The sequence below is a fragment of the Papio anubis genome, chromosome 11, assembly GCF_008728515.1.
Source record: "Papio anubis isolate 15944 chromosome 11, Panubis1.0, whole genome shotgun sequence".
Taxonomy (NCBI): domain Eukaryota; kingdom Metazoa; phylum Chordata; class Mammalia; order Primates; family Cercopithecidae; genus Papio; species Papio anubis.
The window spans coordinates 30,953,219-30,977,452 of record NC_044986.1 but is presented as its reverse complement, the minus strand read 5'-3'; the positions used below and the strand labels follow the sequence as shown (position 1 = coordinate 30,977,452).

At 48.7% G+C, this 24,234-nt stretch overlaps 1 protein-coding gene across 2 annotated transcripts; it reads right to left on the bottom strand.

Moving 5' to 3' along the window:
- Positions 1-562: 562 nt before the first annotated feature.
- On the bottom strand, positions 563-24,231 carry ACTR1A (actin related protein 1A). 2 transcript variants are annotated; one of them, XM_003904187.2, is made up of 11 exons: positions 24,008-24,231; positions 12,152-12,216; positions 10,414-10,489; positions 9,508-9,633; positions 6,963-7,087; positions 5,517-5,733; positions 4,370-4,462; positions 3,354-3,528; positions 3,191-3,252; positions 2,487-2,527; positions 563-2,314 (listed from the first exon to the last, which is right to left on the bottom strand). In XM_003904187.2, the coding sequence occupies exons 1-11, from the start codon at positions 24,053-24,055 to the stop codon at positions 2,212-2,214; spliced, it is 1,131 nt and encodes a 376-aa protein (XP_003904236.1). In that variant the 5' UTR covers positions 24,056-24,231; the 3' UTR covers positions 563-2,211. The 2 variants fall into 2 exon arrangements, with proteins under 2 accessions (XP_003904236.1, XP_021799318.1); XM_021943626.2 differs by lacking the exon at positions 12,152-12,216 and having other exon boundaries at positions 24,008-24,132.
- Positions 24,232-24,234: the final 3 nt, after the last annotated feature.

Sequence of the window (24,234 nt, the reverse complement as noted above, 5' to 3'; positions counted from 1 at the left end):
GCGCAGTGGTGCAATCTTGGCTCACTGCAACCTCCACCGCCCGGGTTCAAGTGATTCTCCTGCCTCAGCCTCCTGAGTAGTGCCCAGCTAATTTTTGTAGTTTTTAGTAAAGACAGGGTTTCACCATCTTAGCCAGGCTGGTCTTGAACTCCTGACCTCGTGATCCACCTGCCTTGGCCTCCCAAAGTGCTGGGATTACGGCGTGGTGTGAGCCACCATGCCGGGCCAAGTCCCTGGCCTTCTTATTCATGTGACAGTTTTGAGAATCTTTGATTTCAGGGATGTTGAGAGCCACTCCTGTCATCTGGAGTTGAGTCTCACCCATGGGCTAGAGTGTACACACGAGTGGGACCTTCTGTTTTTGAACTTAGGCTGTGGTGTGATCACCCTTTGCTCCGCATCCAACTGACAGGCTGGGACTTGGGCTATGTTCTGGACAAGGCTGGCTGGTGCAACGATGCCCTCTAGAGGATGGATCAGGCCCAGTCACCACCTCAGATTCAGGGCCTGCTACTCTTCGTCTTCCCACTTGGCCCTGGTGACAAACAGATACAGGCCCAGCTGATGTGTCTATCGGAACGACTTTATTTCAGTACACTGGGCCCCACCAGGCAATGTAGTTTGTGCGAGGCTGTGCGAGGGACAGGCTTGGGCTAAGAGAAGGGAGGTGAGTTGGTTAAGCGCACTGCAGTCCGCGGGGCGCTACATTGCTTTCATACATACCTGCTGCTGCGGCCCACACCTGGCAGGGGCCTTTGGTCGTAGGATGGTGTGGGGGAGAATACTGTGTGAAGTCTGGGATTGGGATGGGTCTTGGTGTCACAGGTGAGGGTGCCGGTGAAGACAGGCTGGCACCAACTTTGCACCATCTAGGCTGAAGGCCTTTGGACCACTTCTAGGGGTCAGGCCTGGCTCCATTAGCTCCTGGCACTCTGGTCTGGCCCTCTCCCTCAACCAAGCAGGTCCACGGTCAAGAATGGCACAAGATCAGCCCAGAGGGGGCCTTCCCACCTCTACAACCTAGTCCCCTGGTCAGCTACAGTGGCAAAAGGCAACTTGGTAAATTGCAGCTTTCTCCAGTCTTAAGGGCACTGGCTCTCCAACACCCCTCCCTTGCTTAGGGGCCTCTGCCAAAGAAAAATTTTACCTCCTGTTTCAGAAAATCTAACCAGTAACCAGCCTGTTGATTCCAGGGCAGTGAGCAAGAGGAAAAGGGAGAAAGAGCCTGGTGGGAGTGTCTTTGAATGTAGCTTCCAATCTCAAATGGTCCTGCAACCTGTGGACACTGTCAGCTCACCATCAGCTGGGAGAGGTGGGACCCTGGAGGCTAAGCTTAGGTGCTGTAAACATTAGTGTAGCAAGGCAGGAGGCAGCGAGCTCCCTCTCTCCAGCCCCTAACTGAACAAACACTTCAATAAATAAAACTGTTTGAAGATGGCATTGCAACAAGAACGGATGGAAAGCGAGGACCTGGAACCAGCAGGTGCCTTAAACTCTCCCAAGGTCCCCAAAAGGGAACTGGGCTGGGAACATAAACTCTGCAGCCATTCAGAGGGAGGACTGCTCCTGCCCTCCTCCAGTGGCCGGTGTGGTCCTGTTCCCTGGTGAACACAAGGGCCTCCTGCTCTCTCCTAGATCCAGTCTCCGTAATAGCTCTTGGGGTGCTTTTCTAGCCTCCCAAACCAAAATGGCAACAAAACCAGACAGAACTCAACCCCAGCCCCAGTCCTCAGTGTGCAGTCAGGAGGCATCGATAGTGGAGTGACCAGCAAGGGGAGGCAGCAGCTGCCTGGGGCCTCAGGGCACCCTGGGGGTGGGTGTGAGGGTGGGGCCAGCCCAGCCAAGGATGGGCAGCAGCAAGGTCTCCCAGGGGATGGGTTACCTCCCTCTGTCTCCCTGTGGTAGTAAACGGAGTCCCCCACAGCCAGCCAGAGGCCACCTGAGGAGGGAGCACAGCCTTTGCCAGCACTCTTCCCTGTCAGGAGCCAGTTAGCGGTCAACCCCAGGCCTCGGGCTGTCACCATCGCGCGTAGTTCATCGTCCTTTCTGGGCCTAGGGTCCCTGGGCCACACGGCACTCGCATGTGCGCACACACTCATATCCACACACGCACTCACACACACAGGCAGTTCCTCGCAAACACTCCGACTCAAGAAAGCGAGTTTTAAAGTGGAGTTAACTTCAGAGAGAGGTGAAGATGATGTCCCAACATTAGAAGGTTTTTCTGTGGATGGATCGGGCACCGTCTTCCTCATATTCCTTCTTGGAGACCCACATCTTCTTAAAGGTGTCCAGGGAGGCAAGGATGGAGCCCCTGGAGGGAGGAAACCCAGAGGAACCGTGTGAGAGAGAAGTGGGTGTGTGTGGAGCCTACCAGTCCCCTGGGGCCAAACCGAATGAGGCTTTTCTTTAGACGGATGGGGTGCTGAGGGGTTATCGGTGCCATCACTTCCTGTTCCGTTCTTACTCCCAGAAGAGCTACTCACCCAATCCACGTGGAATACAGTCTCTCCTGAGGTGCAGATATCTGCAAAGGTGGGGGGAAAGAGAAATCTGAGACTTCCAGTCCTCCCACTCCCTTTCCCTACAACGCTTCTCCTTCTGCCCATGGCGGGGGATACATTTCACACAAGCCTGAAGCTCTGGCCTCTCTGGAGGGCACTGTGGCCAGCCTCCCACTCATCTGGGGAAGCAGGTTTCCAGTCCCCACAGGTCCCAGGGAAGCTGGGGCTATTGGGCAGCCAGGGAGAAGCAGACTCCATGGCAGGAACTTACTCCTTTCTTTAGGATCCCTACTCTCCTCAGACAGCCAACCCCCTTCACCTGTCACTAAGGTGTCAGACTGTGTGACAGGGGAGCCACCTGGGCAGGCAGCACAGCAACATTAAGTCAGTCTCCTCTAAAGATTATAGTTTCCCTGAAAGATCATGCAGGGGGCCCTCTACCTAGTACCCTGCCTCATCTGGGTATTAGAACTGCCTTCCTTTGGCGTGAAGAGGGAGAATGAGAACTCAGCCTCCCTGTGGCAGACCTATACCTCAGGGTCAGTGTACAGGCTGGAAACCTGGTGCTGCCTGTAGAGCCATGGCTGCCTGAAGAGCTTGGGCAAAGCTAGAGGGAAGCTACACCAGGTGGGACTCTGTCCATGGAAGCCCAGTTCCACCCAGGCCAGGCCCCACCATGCTCCTACCCTGATCTTCACATCTTTTGGAGCTAGTTTCTTCACTTCACTCAGTAGCCTGTCACCAAAACCTGAACAGGCAAAGAGGAGAACTTCAAGTTAATTCTCGGGTGCCTGGAGCCAGCAGGAGCCGAACACTTCCAGGGCAAGGGCTCCAAGAGAAAAGACCAACCTTTGAACAGGGTAGAGCCTCCTGAGAGGACGATGTTGGAGAAAAGCGTGCGTCGCAGGTCCATGTCTGACTTCTGGATGGCGAACACCAGGACCTCGTGGATGCCTTCACTCTCCTCTCCAATTAAATCTGGCCTGAAGAGCAGCTCAGGGGCCCGGAATCGGGAAGGACCAATCTGCAGGTAGGAGGACCAGCTGAAGATGTTGGAGCTGGGACCAAGGTCCCTTTGGGAGTGGGAATGGAAGAGGCCCCTCTGCACATCACTTAGTAACTAGGTGGCTATGAAGGCCAGGCTCAAGACAGACTCTACATGTTAAGAGCTTAAAGGAACAAAGATAGGGCTCCTGGAAACTAGTGAGGGGAGGCTCCTATATTTCATTCTTGCTCTGGCATTTTCCAGCCAAGAGGTCTTTGGCATCAATTCATGGATTTATTTACTCATGGAAACGTCTTCCTAGCAATGGGGGTTCAAAGGAGTGGTAACTCACCCTACACTGCGCCCAGGTGTGGTGAAGGATGGCACTAACCATCCCACTTCCTAATCTCATACTGATGTGGGACAATCCCTTAGCAGCTTCCTCCCCTCTAGCGGGAGGGAGCAAGGTTCCTGCTGCCTCCTCTGCAGGAGACAGGGCCATTCATGCTCAGGAGCTCTGCTGCTACAGACAGAGGGTGTAAAGCTGGGGTGTCCAATCTTTTGGCTTCCCTGGGCCACAATGGAAGAAGAATTGTCTTGGGTCACACATAAAATACACTAACACTAATGATAGCTGCTGAGCTAAAAAAAAAAATTGCAAAAAAAAAAAAATCTCATAATGTTTTAAGAAAGTTTACCAATTTGTGTTGGGCCTTACTGCAAGCCATCCTGGGACACATGCAGCCCATGGGCCAGGGGCTGGACAAACTTGGTGTAAAGGGACTGGCCTGCCAGACTCCAGACCTTCATGGGAAATTCTGTTTGGGCCTAGAGCTTCTGTGGACCTAAGGGGACCGAAGAAAGAAGGGAGGCCACCTACCTCAATGGTGCTGCCATCAGGCAGGTAGTACTGAGCCTTCTCTGTCTCTAGCGTCTCATCCTTCTGGGGGTTTATGGATAGGTAGCAGGCTCTCTGCAGAACCAAGCAAGACAGTCAGGCTGGCAGGAAACCTGGTGCACACCCGGTCAAAGGCCCAGGGGAGGAATGTGCTGCTGCACAAACCTGTCTACACACTGTGACAGGGGCCCCAGTGGTCACTATAGCTGCTGCCCAGAAGCAGGGGCAGGGAGGTCTCTGTTGGCCTTCACTGGGTGGCATTTAGCATACGAGTTCTTATCTGCTCCACCTTCCTGGTGGGCAAGCTTGGAAACTTGGCCTCTGGATCCTAGGTCTGAGACCACAACCTAAGTTCAGACCAGGCCCCGGCATCTTTCTCCTTCTACCACTCATATGGTTCTGGTCCTCCTCAGCTCAGAGGTTTCCCTATAGCCACAGGTGGCAGGAGGGTTCTTTTTACTTACAAAGACAAATGTTTTAAATGTATTATGACTTCTTCAAGGATGTTAAAAAATAAAAATAAAAAAACCAGGACTGGGCACGGTAGCTCATGCCTGTAATTTCAGTACTTTGGGAGGCTGAGGCGGGCAGATCACTTGTGGTCAGGAGTTTGAGACCAGCCTGATCAACATGGTGAAACCTCGTCTCTGCTAAAAATACAAAAATTAGTGGGGTGTGGTGGCAGGCACCTGTAATCCCAGTCACTCGGGAGGCTGAGGCAGGAGAATTGCTTGAACCTGGGAGGCGGAGGTTACAGTGAGCCAAGATTGCACTATTGCACTGCAGCCTGGGTGACAGAGTGAGACTCCATCTCAGAAACAAAACAAAACGAAACAAAACAAAACCCTATGTAATTTGCATATAAGGTACAAAAAACATGCTGAGCCTCTATGTAGCCATCACCCAATTGAAGAAATGGAAGCAGCTCTCTTTCCCCCAATAAGATGGCAGCACACCAGGAAGGCGAATCTGTCAGTGTGAAGTGGGAGAGACCTGGCTGGAAAGAACAGGGCCTCACCAGGGACCCTCAGGTAGGTGCTTCGCCTGGCTTTACTGGCAGGTGACCAAGGTCTTGGATGCTATGCTCCCAACCCCCACTCCATCCCTAGGCCCAGGGGGCAGCACTTACTTCTTTTATGGCCTTGACAATCTCAAACTCAGAGGATGAGTGGAAGTCGTAGCCCTCCTTACGCAGGTAGAGGCGCAGGAAGCGAGAGACGTCCCGGCCCGCGATGTCGATGCGCATGATGGAGTGGGGCATGGCAAAGCCCTCATAGATGGGCACAGCATGGGTGACACCATCCCCAGAATCCAGCACCACCCCTGTAGTCCTGCCTGTGGCATAACTGAAGCAAAGGGGCAAATCATCACTCAGCACTGCCTCCTCACGCTGGGAAGAAATACACTTCTTTTTAGAGTTCAATGTCAGCTAAACTAAAGCGTGGGCCTGCCTCTCTCCAGGGGCTGTAGAATGGACTGGGTACTAAGGAAGCCCGGGTGTTGGAGCAAGCCATGAAATACCTGAACGGAAGGAGCTGAGCTTCTCCAAGTTCCCTCCCCGCACCCAGAAGAGCAGGCCTTCCTGTCTGAGATGGCCTGGCCTTCAGCTGCTTCAGAGACCCAGCCTAGGGCCAGTTTTAACTCTCTAGACAAAAGGCAAAAACCCTCAAATGCCAACAGGGGCCAGGCAGGAAAAGTAAGAGTAAAGAAAAATAAGAATATTTTTCACTTCCATAAAAAATGAAGGCAGGAGAAGACGCTGCCTTACTGGTTTGAGAGCCCGGGGACCTTTGTCAGCCTCCCTCCAAAAAAAGGCAAGTGAGGCAACTGACCCCCTGCTCAGGGTGGGGAGGCCAACAGAGCATGGGCGTGCTGTGGGGAGGGTGGGTTTGCCAGCCCCATCTCAAGTGGCAGCCGCTCTTCAGCTCTAGCTGATTTTTGCCCTGTGGGAATGTGTGCCTGGCATTCCCAGATCTTCCCATTGTTTCAGAGAAGCCAAAAATTTGGATTTTGATGGGACAGCTCTTGATTTTTAAATGCTGGCTCACGATTTGTTAATGGGGTCAAATAAATCCCATGTGTAGGTCACTCATGGATTATCTCTGCGGTAGACCTCATCCTAGTATGAGGTGGGGTAGGAGTGTGACAGGAGCCATGGGGGATGGGAACAAGGACTGTGGTGGCATTCGGATCATGGTTGTCTCAGCAGCCTGGCAAAGCAGCCGGCCACAGTAAGTACTGAATAATAAGTGGACACATTACAGGGGCCTCCGGGAAGAGCTGCTGCAGCATGTGGCTGCCTCGGCAGGCCCAGCCAAGGCCTTGGGGACCAAACCCACTAGGAGTCCTAACACTGGCATATGGTTAATAGCAGCCACATGTCCTTCTTTGCTTTCAACTACGAAGCCTAAGTGCTCAGTTTCAGCAAAAGCCTCTCTCTCTTTCCTACCATCTTTAACCTTTCCCTCGCAGAGGGGGCTCAAGTTACTCTGAACCATCCCAGAGGGGAGTCAGCCTCAGCTGTGCCAAAGGACTGCTTTCCCCGCAGGGGCCGGGCTAGCCAGCTGCTACTCACAGGCTGAGTACAGCTTGCATGGAGATGAAAAGAGCGGGCACATTGAAGGTCTCGAAGAAAACTTCGGCAGCTCGTTCCCGGTTTTTGCGTGGGTTTAAAGGCGCCTCAGTCAGGAGCACAGGATGCTGGTGAAAGGAGCCCGGGAGACAATGAGGCCAAGGACAGATTTCCATCTTCATTAGTCTTGGGGGAGAAGACCCTGCCTTGCTGTTTTGAGAGCCTGGGGACTTCTGTCAGCCTCCCTCCAAAAAAAGGCAAGCTGTGCCTGTCACCTATCCCTACCCAAGTAGGTTTCTCAACTTTTCAAGTTAATGCCCCCTTTAAAATTTCATTCTGTCCTCAGCTGTGCCCCCCAACTCCCCTCTTTGTCCTCCAAGATTGTTATACAGGCCCCTGTGTCTACTGCATATCTCCAACTGTCAAGAAGATTTTGTGAAACTCTAAATTCCTGCCGCAGACCAGTACCAGTCTGTGACCTGTTAGGAACCAGGCCGCACAGCAGGAGGTGAGTGGCAGGTAAGTGAGCACTGCTGTCTGAGCTCCACCTCCTGTCAGGTCATCAGAGGCACTAGATTCTCATAGGAGTATGAACCCTACTGTGAACTGCGCATGTGAGGGATCTAGGTTGGGCACTCCTTATGAGAATCGAATGCCTGATTATCAGAGGTGGAACAGTTTCATCCCAAAACCATCTGGCCACCCCAAACCCCCACCCCCATGGAAAAATTGTCTTCCAAGAAACTAGTCCCTGGTGCCAAAAAGGTTGGGGACCACTGCTTTAAAAAAACTGTCTGAAAACAGCCAGGCACGGTGGCTCACGTCTGTAATCCCAGCACTTTGGGAGGCCGAGGCGGGCAGATCATCTGAGGTCGGGAGTTCGAGAGAGACCAGCTTGACCAACATGGAGAAACCCCGTCTCTACTAAAAATACAAAATTAGCCAGGCATGGTGGTGCATGCCTGTAATCCCAGCTACTCAGGAAGGCTGAGGCAGGAGAATCGCTTGAACCCAGGAGGCGGATGTTGCGGTGAGCCAAGACCACACCATTGTACTCTAGCCTGGGTAACAAGAGTGAAACTCCGTCTCAAAAAAGCAAGCAAACAAACAAACAAACAAAAAACAAAACTGAAAACATCCCACCTGCACCTGGAAATTGATACACCTAGTCTGCACCTCTCTGCATTTTTTTTTTTTTTTGAGACAGGGTCTCACTCTGTAACCAGGCTGGGAGTTCAGTGGTGCGATCTTGGCTTACTATAAACTCAGCACCCCCAGGATCAAGCAGTCCTCCCACCTCAGCATTCCAAGGACTACAGGCATGCATGATTACACCCGGCTATTATTTTTTCGTATTTTTAGTACAGATGGTGTTTCGCCATGCTGCCCAAGTTTGTCTCGAACTCCTGAGCTCAAGAGATCCACCCAAAGTGCTGGGATTATAGGCGTGAGCCACAGCGACCGGCCTCCCTTTGCATTTTTGAATGGAGAGTTACTTCCTCACAAGTTAACAAGCACAGGCTGTACACAGTGGCTCACGCCTGTAATCCCAGCATTTTGAGAGGTGGAGGCAGACAGATTGCCCGAACCCAGGAGTTCGAGACCAGCCTGGGCAACATGGCAAAACCTTGTCTCTACAAAAAATACAAAATTGGCCAGGTGCCATGGCTTATGCTGTAATCCCAGCTACTTGGGCGGCTGAAGCAGGAGAATCATTTGAATCCGGGAGGCGGAGGTTGCAGTGAGCCTAGATCACGCCGTTGTACTCCAGCCTGGGCAACAAGAGCAAAACCCCACCACACACACACACACACACAAATTAGCTGGGCATGGTGCGGGGGGTGGGGCTGAGATGGGAGGATTACTTGAGCCCAGGAAGTCAAGGCTACAGTGAGCTATTGCACTCCAGTCTGGGCAAAAGAAGTTAATGAGCACAGGCTCTGAATTCTAAAAGACATAGGTTTGAATCCCATCTCTACCCTTTGTTCACTAGGTGACCTTGGAAATACAGCTTGGCTCTTCTGAATTTGTTCCCTTGTTTGTAAAATGAGATACTACTACCTATATCTCATAGGAATGGTGTTAAGATTAAATCTGGCCGGGCACGGTGGCTCACGCCTGTAATCCCAGTACTTTGGGAGGCCGAGGCGGGCAGATCACGAGGTCAGGAGATCGAGACCATCCTGGCGAACATGGTGAAGCCCCCTCTCTACTAAAAATACAAAAAATTAGCCAGGTGAGGTGGCGGGCGCCTGTAGTCCCAGCTTCTCAGGAGGCTGAGGCAGGAGAATGGTGTGAACCTGGGAGGTGACGGAGCTTGCAGTGAGCGGAGATCGTGCCACTGCACTCCAGCCTGGGAGACAGAGCAAGACTCTGTCTCAAAAAAAAAAAAAGAAAAAAGAAAAAAGATTAAATCTGAATATGCCTGAAAAGCAAATGGCTCCAGTACTCTTGGCAGTGATCATCATCCTCCTCATCATCTCTAAGGGTAGGAGTTTCATACAGCTTTGTATACCCTACAGGAGTGCCCCACACACAGGATCCTCACCTCCTCTGAGAAAGTCTGCAGCTGGTCCTTAGAATAGACATATTGCCAGATGCGTTCCATGTCGTTCCAGTCCTTGACGATGCCATGCTCCATGGGATAGCGGATTGAGAGCAGCCCTCGGTGCTCCTGGGAAAAGAGAACAGGACTTGCAGCTGCAGTCAGGCTCTGCCCAGGACGCTGCTCTCCCAAGACTGAGCAGTGCAAGCTGAATCCCTCGCAAAGAAGCCTTAGCTTCCTGAGCTCCCACCCTGCTGTCCTTGCCCAGGGCTAAGGGTAGGCACTCATTCTCCAGGTCTATATACTGTTTGCTGCAAACTGCCCTCATTCCCGAGAAGCCGGCAAAGCAGGGGGCTTCTGCATTTCCATGGCCCCTCAGGTGCCTCTAGGGCAAGTGGCAGAAGGCACCTTCCTCAGTGCCTGGTTCCAGGACACAATCTCCTGGCTCCCACCTCTGGGCCTCAGTACTTGAAGCCAAGGATGGCAACAGCGATTCTGCTGTTCTGCTATGAGAGGCTGCATGAGGGCTCTGCCAAAGCTGTATGAATTAACTCATCCCTAGGGTACCCCAGCCAGGATCTCCCCACTGAATATTGTTTGTGAAAAAAATAACTAACAATTTGATCACTGACAAGGCAGTGACAGAATGCAGAAGACAACAGCCCTGTTTTCTAGACTGGTCTCAGTGTTTCCCAAAGTGAGGTCCCTGGTATTTCTTCTCCAAGACCACAGGCTATTCCTGGGAAAAATAAACCACTAGACCTAGGATGAGAGAATCAAAAGGGAGATTTTCAGAGAAAGTTGCCCCTTTTACTTCTGGTTGTGTCCAAATGTTGGGACACGTTCCATGTGGTGAATAATGAAGGTCCTCTGCTGGCTTGAGGCTTGTTCTGTAGGCCTGGGAATTACCTCGGCTTTGGGACCAATGAAGATGTCGCCTTCAAGGGCTCCTGCCATGACACGAACATGCTTGGGTCGGCCCACACTAGGAAAGATAGTGAAGAGGACCATCATTTTTCATTTCATGACAGAATACAGGAAGGATGTATAGATGTACACACACACTCAAATTCTACTGAGATTATCTTCCAGGAGTGAGGTCACAGTTGATTTTGATTTTCTTCTTTATACTTTTCTGTATTTTCCACAATTTCTAAAATGAATATGTATTATATTATTTATATATTATTTCATATTTTATTATATTTATTATAAATTATGAAAACACATTTTTAGAGTATTCAATACCTTTAGTTCTTTTCTTTCTCCAGTGTATGTACAGACCAAGAAAGATGAGGAAATGAGAATTTCTAAAGGAGTGATTAACTCAAAACATTTTAGTGTCCTTAGTCCCCTTCCCAGGATCTCTATGTAAAACTGTGATGCTGGGCTGGGCTCGGTTGCTCACACCTATAATCCCAGCACTTTGGGAGGCCAAGGCAGGTGGATCATTTGAGGTCAAGAGTTTGAGACCGGCCGGGTGTGGTGGCTCACGCCTGTAATCCAGCACTTTGGGAGGCCGAGGCAGGCGGATCATGAGGTCAGGAGATCGAGACCATCCTGGCTAACACGGTGAAACCCTGTCTCAACTAAAAATACAAAAAATTAGCAGGGTGCAGTGGCGGGAGTCGGTTGAGGCAGAAGAATGGTGTGAACCCGGGAGTCGGAGCTTGCAGTGAGCCAAGATTGTGCCACTGCACTTCAGCCTGGGCGACAGAGTGAGACTCTATCTCCAAAAAAAAAAAAAAGAGTTTGAGACCAGCCTGGGCAACATTAGCTGGGAGTGATGGCACATGCCTGTAATCCCAGCTACTTGGGAGGCTGAGGCACGAGAATCACTTGAACCTACAAGGCAGAAGTTGCAGTGAGCCGAGATCGCGCCACTGCACTCCAGCCTGGGCTACAGAATGAGACTCTGTCTCAAAAAACAAAAAAAAACTGTGATGCTTCAGATCGGACAGATAGCCTCTTCTTTTCCCTCCCCCTTTAAGCCCTTCCTGTAAGCCTCTGTGTTCTTCTCCTGCCTGCAGTCTCTCTCCCTTAGGAGGAAAGTTCTGAGAAACTCCTCATTAAGATGGTAGAAGGGCTGTAATCCCAGCACTTTGGGAGGCTGAGGTAGGCAGATCACAAGGTCAGGAGATTAAGACCATCCTGGCTAACACGGTGAAATCCCATCTCTACTAAAAATACAAAAAAATTAGCCAGGCATGGTGGCGGGCACCTGCAGTCCCAGCTACTCAGGAGGCTGGGGCAGGAGAACGGCGTGAACCCAGGAGGCGGAGCTTGCAGTGAGCCGAGATTGTGCCACTGCACTCCAGCCTGGGCAACAGAGCGAGACTCCATCTCAAAAAAAAGATGGTAGATGGGTTAAATGTTAATCCCCAGCCTGGGTGATAGGAGAATTTTAAAAGGAGGGCTCCACCAAGAGGCAATCATCCAAAGCAATGAGTTACCAATGATAAAATTTTTTAGCAACAGATAAAATTGGATTTTTAAAAAGAGGCCTCTGATCTGTGCCTCTCAAATTGTACCATGTAGACAACTGTTTTCCTTTATTGACTCCAAACCCAGCTCCTGTCCCTTATAAGGCTGGACCTATAACAAAGCTGATGAACCTCCAAAACGTCTAAGCTACAGAATGACTTACTAGTTTGGAAAGCAGTATTTGGGGATCTGATCACCAGCAAAACCAGCTTTAATCACACCGGATCCCTGAGGAAAGAGGAGAGAGAATGAGGAGTCAGAACTATCACAAATAAAAGAGGAAAAATACATTATATGGTGCCATTTTTATTTAAGAAAAGAAAGTGGCCAGGCACAGTGGTTCACAGTTGTAATCTCAACACTTTGGGAGGCAGAGGTAGGCGGATCACTTGAGGTCAGGAGTTTGAGACCAGCCTAGCCACCGTGGTGAAACCCTGTCCCTAGTAAAAATACAAAAATTAGCCGGGTGTGTTGGCATGCACCTGTAGTTCCAGCTACTTGGGAGGCTCAGGTGGGAGAATCGCTTGAACCTGGGAGGCAGAGGTTCCAGTGAGCCAAGATTGTGCCACTGCACTCCAGCCTGGGTGACAGAGTGAGACTCTGTCTCACAGGGAAAAAAAAAACCCAAAAAACAAAAAACCTAATATTTGTATATAATATATACATTTATTTGAACCTAGAAAAAAGTGAATGCACACCAAAAAAAGGGAAGTAGAAATAGGATAGCGAGGAGGATTCTCACTGTATACTAAACCATATTGTGTGATTTTTCTGTAGTCTCTGACTTTTCTACATTGAACATGTTTTGCTTTGGGAATTAAAAATACTAGTAATAAAGGGAAGAAAAAGATAGAAAACCTGGGGAAAGAAGAAAGTACCTAGAAGCATCAAAGGAGCCAAGTTCAGGAACTTAAGGTGGGAAAAGCACGTGACTCCTTGTTACACCACCGAGGGGCGCTTTTAACCTACATTCCTGGCTCAGGCCTGAACTCTCCCAGCTTCCAGGGCCTCTGTGACAGACACCACCATGAGCACTGTCATGCTTGAATCGGACTCCCATGAAACACGTGCTGTTTGGTTCTTATTGCAGGGGCACAGCACTATGCTTTGGGAGATTTTTGTTGTTGTTTTGTTTGTAACTATGCTTTCCTTTTACTCCTTGGTCTCCTGATAGTAAAGAAAAGTGAAGACCTAAAGCCTCGTCTGAGAATAGAAGAGAACCACAGTCCTGCTGCTCCAATACTTGGTATGTTGAGTGAGCTGTCCAGAAAAGAATCTAAATTCTCCCAGCATCTCAGGTACCACCCAGGGCCCAATCAATGTAAACATTGACTATAGACACAGAGACCAACCCTGTGCAGGACAGATGTCAAGGCTTAACATTGCTTGTAGATACACCCTGTCCTCTTCCGTGTTTTTTTTTTTTTTTTGAGACAGAGTCTTGGTCTGTCACCCAGGCTGGAGTGCGGTGGCACAATCTCGGCTCACTGCAACCTCTGCCGGCTGGGTTCAAGCGTTTCTCCTGCCTCAGCCTCCTGAATAGCTGGGATTACAGGTGCATGCCACCATGCCCGGCTAATTTTTGTATTTTTAGTGGAGACGGGGTTTCACCATGTTGGTCAGGCTGGTCTCGAACTCCTGACCTTGTGATCCTCCTGCCTCGGCCTCCCAAAGTGCTGGGATTACAGGCATGCCACCACACCTGGCCTCCTCTTCTTTTTTTTTTTTTTTTTTTTTTTTTTTTTGAGACGGAGTCTCGCTCTGTCGCCCAGGCTGGAGTGCAGTGGCCGGATCTCAGCTCACTGCAAGCTCCGCCTCCCGGGTTTACGCCATTCTCCTGCCTCAGCCTCCCGAGTAGCTGGGACTACAGGCGCCCGCCACTGCGCCCGGCTAGTTTTTTGTATTTTTTTTTAGTAGAGACAGGGTTTCACCGTGTTAGCCAGGATGGTCTCGATCTCCTGACCTTGTGATCCGCCCGTCTCGGCCTCCCAAAGTGCTGGGATTACAGGCTTGAGCCACCGCGCCCGGCCTGGCCTCCTCTTCTTAACTCTTCTACCACCACACCTGATATTCTCGCCTTTCTAACCCAACATGGTTTGCAGCTGCACCTGTAGCTGGGGCAAGCCTTTTCCTGCTGCCTGTTGACCACTCTCCTGGGGTGGAGTGTGGTATTTCCTGACCCCACTCTGCAAGCATTGAACATACCAGGAGACGCTAAGTAGCCAAGGTTATCTGCACCAAAGGCTTCCCAGCAACATGCCTGCTTCCCTCCTTGTTTCTCTTATTCCCGCTCTTCTGCAGGAAGAGGGGGAATGAGACTGGCCATCTGGTGCCTGCCTCTGGCAAGACAGAGGTTGGTGAAGGAAGCAAGTGGTTAAAGGAAGCCGGGCATGGTGGCTCACGCCTGTAATCCCAGCACTGTGGGAGGCCGAAGTGGGGCAGATCACATGAGGCCAGGGAGTTCAAGACCAGCCTGGACAACGTGGTGAAACACTGTCTCTACTACAAATACAAAAATTAGCCGGGTGTGGTGCTACACGTCTGTAATCGCAGCTACTCAGGGAGGCTGAGGCAGGAGAATCACTTGAACCCCGGGAGGTGGAGGTTGCAGTGAGCCAAGATCGCACCACTGCATTCCAGCCAGGGAGACAGAGTGAGACTCCATCTCAAAAAAAAAAAAAAAAGAAAAAGAAAAAAAGAAGTGGTTGAAGGGCAGAGAAAGTGCTATGAGAGGAGAGCAGGGCAGCCAGTACTCTAAGGGAGCAGGAACCTTTGCCAACAGAAGAGAGTGAAAACAGAAGACAATGTGCAAACTCATTGGTCTGGGCAGTACAACAAGGAGCCTGGAAAAGGTGCAGCTGTCAAGTGAGCTGAAAGACTGGGAAGGAGGGGGAACTTGCCTACAAACCCAAGGGCTCTGAGAGCAAGGCACGGACAAGCAAGAAGGGAACTCCTAGAACTTGTTTGCTCAGGCTTCCAATGATTGCTCACTGCCTTCATCTGGGTGTGGTGATGCCAACAGACTAATTGGGTCTCCTGGCAGAGGTTAAAAACAAGAGAGGATGAGATCTGTCCTTCAGACCCTGGATATTTTTAAGAGATGATTTTCCTGGGTATTTGATTTTTAGTTTACTAGCAAAAGGACTAGAGTCTGGGTAAATAGGCAGATTATGAAGTCAGATTCATTTTTTCTTCTCTGTCCTTCCTAGCAGAGTATAAAAGGCCCAGTTCAAATATCACCGCCTTCCTCCTGAAGAAAAATCCCCAATTGGAATGAATCTTCCTATTATTTTACAGCAAATTGCCATTACCTGCACCATGAGGTGGCATGCACTTCATTCTGCTTTCTATTACAATGTAAGGTTTCCACTTTCGTCTCTTTTCAGTCGAAGTTCCTTAAGAGTAAAGTACATTTCGGCAGTATCTGGCATTTGCTGGGTACTCAACGGATGCTGGCTGAGTAAAATTAAAATCAAGTGCAAATGACTGGCAGATAGAACCTAAAGTATGGAACCTGAATGACCAGCTGAAATGACAGAAGCCCCAGGCAGAGGTGGTTCAGGAAAGGGGAAAGCAGCACTGGGAGTGATGCACAAGGTGGAACCAGACCCAGCATGTCCTTGCAGCCCCAAACCAGGCCTGCCAGGTCAGTCATAGGGTGAAGAATCAGTGGAGAATGAGGAGCAGCTGAGCTGCCTCGATTCCGCTCAAGCCATACAAATTCTGCTAAAGAGCATACAAAAGGGTTATGTCCATTTCTTTAAGAGTATTTACAACTAGGAACTGTGTACCTGGCAAATAAGCTGCCATTGTCTTTGTTATTCACTCTGGCAAGGCCAAATGAACATGCCTGGTAGAGGCTTCTTGAGTAGTCTCAGCTGGGTGTGGTGACTCATGCCTATAATCCAAGCACTTAGGAAGGCTGAGGCGAGCAGATCACTTTGAGGTCAGGAGTTTGAGAGCAGCCTGGCCAAAATGGAGAAACCCCATCACTACAAAAAATACCAAAAGGCCAGGCATGGTGATTTTGCCTAGGAAGATTGCCTGAGCCCGTGAGGTCAAGACCAGCCTGCACAACATGGCGAAACCCTGTCTCTACAAAAAATACAAAAATTAGCTGGGCATGGTGGTTACATGCCTGTGGTCCCAGCTACTCAGGAGGCTGAGGTCGGAGGATCACTTGAGTCTGGGAGGTCAAGGCTGCAGCAAGCTGTAATTGCACTGCTGCACTCCAGCCTGGATGACAGAGTAAGACCCCGTCTCAAAACAAACCAACCAACCAACCAAACAAAAAGTATGGCTGGGTACAGTGGCCCACGTCTGTCACCCCATCACTTTGGAAGGCAGATGAGGGAGGGTTGCTTGAGGCCAAGAGTTCGAGAGACCAGCCTGGGCAACATGGCAAAACCCCGTCTCTACAAAATATTTATTTTAATTTAATTTAATTTTTTGTTTTGAGATGGAGTCTGGCTCTGTCACCCAGGCTAGACTGCAGTGGCATAATCTCGGCTCACTGCAACCTCCGCCTCCTGGATTCAAGCGATTCTCCTGTCTCAGCCTCCCGAGTAGCTGGGATTACAGGAATGCACCCCCAAGCGCGGCTAAGTTTTGTATTTTCAGTGTAGACAGGGTTTCACCATGTTGGCCAGGCTGGTCTCGAACTCCTGATCTCAAGTGATCCACCCGCCTTGGCCTCCCAAAGTTCTAGGATTACAGGCATGTGCCACCATACCTGGCCTACAAAATATTTAAAAATTACTCGGGCGTGGTGGTGCGGGTCCATGGTCCCTGCTACTTGGGAGACTGAGCCCAAGAAGTCAAGGTTGCAGTGAGCCATGATCTCACCACTGCACTCCAGACTGGGTGATAGCATGAGCCTCTGCCTCAAAAAATATATATAAAAAAATTAAAATAAGGCCAGGCGCAGTGGCTCACACCTGTAATCCCAGCACTTTGGAAGGCCGAGGCGGGTGGATCACGAGGTCAGGAAACTGAGACCATTCTGGCTAACACAGTGAAACCCCATCTCCACTAAAAAACAAAAAATTAGCCAGTCAAGGTGGTGGGCGCCTGTAGTCCCAGCTACTCGGGAGGCTGAGGCAGGAGAATGGCGTGAACCCAGGAGGCAGAGCTTGCAGTGAGCCAAGATTGCGCCACTGCACTCCAGCCTGGGCGACAGTGCGAGACTCCCTCTGGAAAAATTAGCTGGGCATGGTGGCATGTGCCTGTAGTCCCAGCTACTCAGAGGCTGAGGCAGGAGAATCTCTTGAACCCACGTGGGGGAGGTTGTAGTGAGCCGAGATTGTACCACTGCAATTTAGCCTGGGTGACAGAGAGAACCTCCGTCTCAAAAAATAAAATAAAAATAATAAAAATAAAATAATAAATACAATTTATTTATTTATTTATTTTGAGACAGAGTCTCTCTCTGTCGCCCAGGCTGGAGTGCAGTGGAGTGATCTTGGCTCACTGCAAGCTCTGCCTCCCCAGTTCATGCCATTCTCCTGCCTCAGCCTTCCGAGTAGCTGGGACTGCAGGCGCCCACCACCACGCCTGGCTAATTTTTTTCATATTTTTAGTAGAGACGGGGTTTCACCGTGTTAGCCAGGATGGTCTCGATCTCCTGACTTCGATAAATACACAAATTTTTAAAAATCAGACTATCTGGCAACACTAGGTCCATATTCCTGCATGGGGACAATTGGATAGAAATGAGAAGCAGTTAACACTTTGGTCAGGCAATGCTCAATTCAATGCACCTTTCAGATTTCCCAGTCTGGAAGAGGTGCCTTTCAGGCTATTCTCTCTCTTCTCTTTTGAGTATATTTCCATTCCTGCTTGGCCTCTGCAGGCATTGAGTTTGAGATCCCTATTCTAGGCATTTCCAGCCACTAACTGGTGACATTTCTTCTTCCACATAGTATCTGATTTCTTTTTTACCCTCAGGGGACTTAGCTCAGTGTGAAACACATCCTTGGCTTGCAAAATACATGTAATTGAACAGTGAAAATATCTTTATAAGTCACCTCTTTTTCACCTTTTCTGTCAAGCTAGGGATGGATTCCTGCTGAAGCTGTACAACCAACAACCTGAATATCACAGTGCAAGTGACAGTGTTAGATAAATACATTGACTTCATTTCCTCAGCTAATTCTAGTGTCCCTAAAAACTTAAGTCAATCAGCATTAGTAGGATCAGAAAAGATGATGACAAATTATAAAAAAAAAATTTCTTTTGAGACAATTAGTGAAATCTGAACATTGACTAGATAACTAATAAGATTAAGGGGTTCCTGTTAATCTAATTAGGCATGATAATAGTATATTGATTATGTTTTTAAATGAGTGTGGGGCTGGGCATGGTGGCTCACGCCTATAATCCCAGCACTTTGGGAGGCTGAGGCGGGTGGATCCTTTGAGGCCAGGAGTTCAAGACCAGCCTGGCCAACATGGCAAAACCCCGTCTCTACTAAAAATTCAAAAATTAGCTGGGCATGATGGTGCGTGCTACTCAGCTACTCAGAAGGCTGAAGCAGGAGAATAGCTTGAGCCTGGGAGGTGGAGTTGTGGTGAGCATCACTGCACTCTAGCCTGGGTGACACAGTGACTTCATCTCAGAAAAAAAAAAAAAAAGAATGTGGGAGAGGGAAATGGGCAGGAATGTAGTTGAAAAGATTGGCCAAGAGTTTGATAACTGTTACAGCTAGGTGATGGGATATATGGATGTTCCTTACACTATTCCTTCTCCTTTTGTATGTCTGAAATTGCTATAATAAAAAGAGGTAACAGTAAGATGATAGCACTTAAGTAAACTTTCAAAACACAAACAGCACACTCCCCTGCCTAACTTAAATGCATATGTACATAAAATCATGGATGGATCTAGGCATGGTGGCTTGCTCCTCCTGTACTCCCAGCTACTTGGGAGGCTGAGGCAGGAGGTTTGCTTGAGCTCAGGAGTTTGAGGCTGCAGTGAGCTAGGACTGCAGCACTGCACTCTAGCCTTGGTGATAGAGTGAGACCTCATTTCTAGAAAAAAATTTTCTCCTGACTTATCTTCCTGAGTATAAAAGGAGGACAATTTTATGATGATGGTTGTTTTGGGGGTTATTTGTAAAATAGAGAGAAAGGATAGGGTTGCCAGGCACAGTGGCTTATGCCTGTAATCCCAGCACTTTGGGAAGCTGAGGTGGGAGGACTGCTTCAGCCCAGGAGTTCTAGATCATCCTGGGCAACATAGGGAGACCCCATTTCTACAAATTAAAAAAAAAAAAAAAAAAAGGCCAAGCAGGTGGTACATGGCTGTAGTCCCAGCTACTTGGGAGGCTGAGGTGGGAGGATTGCTTAAGTTTGGCAAGTTGAGGCTGCAGTGAGCTTTGATTGTGCCACTGAACTCCAACCTGCGCAACAGAGTGAGACCTTGTCTCAAAAAAAAAAAAAAAAGATAGGGTTGTGGAAGTGTACAAAGAGTCTTCAATTATATCTGTAATGTTTTATTTCCTTAAAACATGAAGGTGGATGGGAACACTAAAGCAAAAAAAATACTGAAGGAAATACGGCAGCATGTCAATATTTATTAAATCTGGGTAGTAAACACATGCTACCTGGGTGCTTGTTATATACCACACAGAATTTTTCTGTATCTTTAAAGTGTCTCTCTGTTCTTTTTTTTGTCTTTTTTTTTTTAAGGGGGCTGAAGCAGCACAACATCCAAAGCAAAACAAACAAATGCTTAGCTTATTGTTGAACTTCTGAAAATCCTGCATTTAGGTCCATATAGTCACAAAGACAGTTTTAAGTTTGACAAGAATGTTGATCCATTTTAGGTTTAGGCAAAACTGTAAACTTAGAGGTTGTTTGTTTTTTAAAATAGGCTGGAGTGAGGTGCACGAGCTCACTGCAGCCTCAAACTCCTGGGCTCAAGGGATCCTCCCATCTCAGCCTCCTACAAGGGCATGCCATCAAGCAAGCCTGGCTAATTTTTTTTTTTTTTTTAAGTAGAGATGAAGTCTGACTGTGTTGCCCAGGCTGGTCTCCAATTCCTGGGCTCAAACGATCTTCCAGCCTTGGCTTTCCAAAATGCTGGAATTACAGGAGTGAGCCACCACATTTGGCCTGGATCTTAGCAAAGATTTGAGTTTCAGAATAAACATGGTATTCTGATCAAAGTGTAGTCCTCAAAATGTGGCCTAGGAGCTGCTCTTATCTTACCCTATTCTCTATGGTATGTCTTTGGGAAGAAATAACTTATATTTAGGTTTAAAAAATACCTATCATCGGCCGGGCGTGGTGGCTCAAGCCTGTAATCCCAGAACTTTGGGAGGCTGAGACGGGCGGATCACGAGGTCAGGAAATCGAGACCATCCTGGCTAACACGGTGAAACCCCGTCTCTACTAAAAAATACAAAAAACTAGCCGGGCGAGGTGGTGGGCGCCTGTAGTCCCAGTTACTCAGGAGGCTGAGGCAGGAGAATGGCGTGAACCCGGGAGGCGGAGCTTGCAGTGAGCGGAGATCCGGCCACTGCACTCGAGCCTGGGTGCACTCCCAGGCTGGCGAGACTCCGTCTCAAACAAACAAACAAACAAACAAAAAAAAAACCTATCATCATAAAGCTTCTTGGGTGATTTTAAAAAAATACCTATCACTTTATTGTTGTCATTAAAGCACACACCTACCTGCTCCTCCATTTTCCTCATTAAATTCTGATGCAATGACTTGATGCCAGAGTAAGATGAAAGGAGTGGTCACAATTGTCTTATGATTGGGAAAGGCTGTGAACCTAATGGGGTTCTTTCCCTGCTTTCTCTCTCCTGCATTCTTTTGATTACACTCTTCTTAGCTCATAAATAAAGTGTAGCAACATGTTAAGCTTTGGAGTTAACATGGCTAGTGACACATTATTATTATATATAATAAGTTGTCTCAGATATTTCAAATAATGTGTCCTATACATCTACCATCTTGAAAATAATAAAAACAAAATGACCCCTGAAAATGTCAAATAGCAAGAACTACCTGAGACCCCAAATCTAAAAATGTGGCAGATATTCAGCAAATACTAATAGGAAAATGACTTAAGTTTCTCCTACTTCACCTTTTGGCAGAATTATTGGCATAATAAACGACATGTTTTCCCAGAGGGGAAAAAAAAAAAAGACAAGTCAATTCTTTAGATCTTGAAACTAAAAATGCATCACTGCTGTAATGCATTTCCAAACATACTACCAGGAAAGAGAAAGAAAAAAACTAAGAAGCATTAGTGTAAGTGATATTAAAGAAAATGGTTGGAGATGGAACTCCTGCCTAGTAATTCAGGAAGCAAAGGAGCTGGTGGGATGGACAGGTTGTTCCTTCTGCATTGCTGATGAAAACAGGAAATTGAATTTCTATATATTTTTCCTTTTTACAGCTAAGAAAAAGGCAGAAGAAGCACAAAGAGCCTGGCTAAAGACAGAAATCATAGTGCTCTCTGAAAATCAACATCAAGAACAAAAAGTCCTACTCAATTATCTGCAGTAACTAACTAGAGAAAACTCCCCATCTTTTCTTTATTTAGGAATATCTTTGTTACTTTGATAGAGATATTAAGTCATTCATCCAATCACCCATCAATTCAATGAAAAAACATTTATTGAGCACACAGAGGTGCCAGACCCTAGGTACTGTGTGTGTATGGAGAGAAGTGGGTGAAGTGAGACTAAAGAAATATCATCTTTCTTAAATTTTTTCTTTTCCAACACCACTAAACCTGTGGGGGAATATCATCCTTTTCCACAAGGATTTAATAGTCTAGCGAGGGAGACAAAAAAAATCCTCTAAAAAATTAGGTATCTGGGTTGGGTGCGGTGGCTCATGCCTGTAATCCCAGCACTTTGGGAGGCCGAGGCGGGTGGATCATTTGAGGTCAGGAGTTTGGGACAAGTCTGGCCAACATGGTGAAACCCCGTCTCTACTAAAAATACAAAAATTAGCCAGCCGTGGTGGTGCACATCTGTAATCCCAGCTACTTGGGAGTCTAAGCTGGAGAATCTCTTGAAACGGGAGGCGGAGGATGCAGTGAGCTGAGATCGCATCATTGCACTCCAACCTGGGTAACAAAGCGAGATCCTGTTCCCTCCACCCACCCCGCCACACCAAAAAAAGAGGTGTCTCTGCCAGGCACAGTGGCTCAGGCCTGTAATCCCAGCACTTTGGGAGGCCAAGGTGGGAGAATCTCAACAGCCCAGGAATTTGAGACCAGCCTGGCCAACATGGTGAAACCCTTCCTACAAAAAATACAAAAATTAGCCAGGGGTGGTGGCGCGTGCCTGCAGCCCCAGATACTCGGGAGGCTGAAGCGGGAGGATCACTTCAGCCCAGGAGGTTGAGGCTGCAGTGAGCTGTGATCGCACCACTGCATTTCAGAGTCAGCAACAGAGCGAGACCCTGTCTCCAAAAAAAGAGGGAAAGAAAGAAAGAAGAGAGAGAGAGAGAGAAAGAAAGAAAGAAAGAAAGAAAGAAAGAAAGAAAGAAAGAAAGAAAGAGGTGTCTCATTGAGCTCAATCCTGACCCTTTCCAGGAGGAATAATAACAAAATAATAAAAACAAAATACCCCTGAAGAGAAGGAAAATTTAACGAAAATAACAAAAATATCTTGGAAAAAGCGAGCAACTTGGAACTGGATCTGTCTGATGACTGGCTCAATTCCTAAGCTGGATGGTTTGAAATCTGTTATTTAACATCCTTGCATACACTGGGGATAGTAATTCCTATCTACCTAACAGAGCTGAAGCTTAAACGAGAACACTGTAATATGCCTAAGGTCCCAAGAGCTGAATCAACAAAGAGAATCTGACAGTCAGCTTACGACAGAGGGAACGGATAGTTTCACTGCAATGGAGGGACCTACAGGGGCACAGAAAGGTATCAATCTGTGGGATCAAAGCTTTGAATCGAAGGCAGAAATGCAGTCGTTTTACAATTTTCTCCTTTCCCCCCAAAATAAGAGCAGTATTTAGATTCTTTCTATTGGTCACTATTGATGCTTCTGCATGGTGGTGCTGGCAAAAGGGATGACGGATAAAGTACTGGATTTAGGGCACCTCTGCTATGTGACCTTGGTCTCACGTTACGTCTTTGCGCTTCAGTTTTCTCATCGGTAACACGAGGATCAAAGTTCCTTTTAAACTATGCGTCCAGTTTTTGTGAGGATCCAACTCGAATGTATGTGAAAACGCCCTGAAAGCGCTACAGCGCCAGGCAAATATTAAGTTTGGTAATTTTTTTCCCCTAAGAACTAGGCGTTCCGAAGAGGAAGACAACCTCTCTGCTTGCTTTGTCACTCTCCTTTCTTCTCGACCTTTATCAACTTTGTAATTTATAATCACAGTAATAGCTGACATCCTACAGTAGTTTCTGGCACCAGATTCTCGGGCCCCACCCAGATCCACACTACCAAGCTTCCCCGCCTGCTGAGACCGAAGGAAAACTTAGCCGTTCTCCACCCGCGGGCGGGCCCTCGCCTTTAGGCCCCACCACCCAGAGTTCCGGAAGCCAATCCCCACAGCCCTGGAGCACTGCCCCGCCCCTTCAAGAGGGGAAACAATATGGCGGCCAGGAAGAACGGCAGGGGCGCGAGCCAATCACCGCAGAGGCCTAGCCTCATCCGGCAAGGCCCAGAGGCGGGATCACTGGCCAAGATGGACAGCCAGAGCAGCCAATAGGGCGATCGGAAAAGGGTGAGAGGGCGGGCAACAGGCTCTCACACAGCGGTTAAGGCCCCTAGAGCCAAGGGCCCAAGGACCGGCTTGGACTATCTCTTTCCTCTATCCACTCCAGAGTTCTCCATCCCACTTTTGCTGGCTGGCCGCCTTGCCTTCGGCCTATATGATAAGGGGAGGAAGGAGGCGGCGGTGGCTGAACGCGCCTGACAGGCCGGGCCAGTGACAAAGAGCCGGCGGCTCAGGCTGAACCCCGGGAAGCGATCCTTTCTAGGAGGAGAGCCCAAGTCCCCTTACAAATGGGAAAGACGCAACTCACGTTGTCGATCACGACAGGCTGGTTGGCGATCACATCGTAGGACTCCATGGCAGAGGAATCTCTCCTTCTGGGGAAGGAACTGCCTAGCCGGGTCCGCCGCTAGCGCCACTGACACGCATGCGCAGTCTAGTCGCCGGCTCAGGGAGGCGAGGGAGCTGCCCTACCTCCCCTCTGAAAAACTACAATCCCCAGCATGCTTTGCGCCTGGGTTAGCGCTCTAGGTTGCT

What these genes read in the sequence shown, in the direction of transcription:
- ACTR1A (XM_003904187.2), bottom strand. Translation starts at nt 24,055, where the DNA reads ATGGAGTCCTACGATGTGATCGCCAACCAGCCTGTCGTGATCGACAAC. An exon ending in ATGCAAGCTGTACTCAGCCT is followed by an intron (nt 5,734 to 6,962) that starts GTGAGTAGCAGC and finishes CCTTTGCTTCAG; the next exon opens with TTATGCCACAGGCAGGACTA. An exon ending in CTGTATTCCACGTGGATTGG is followed by an intron (nt 2,315 to 2,486) that starts GTGAGTAGCTCT and finishes TCCTCCCTCCAG; the next exon opens with GGGCTCCATCCTTGCCTCCC.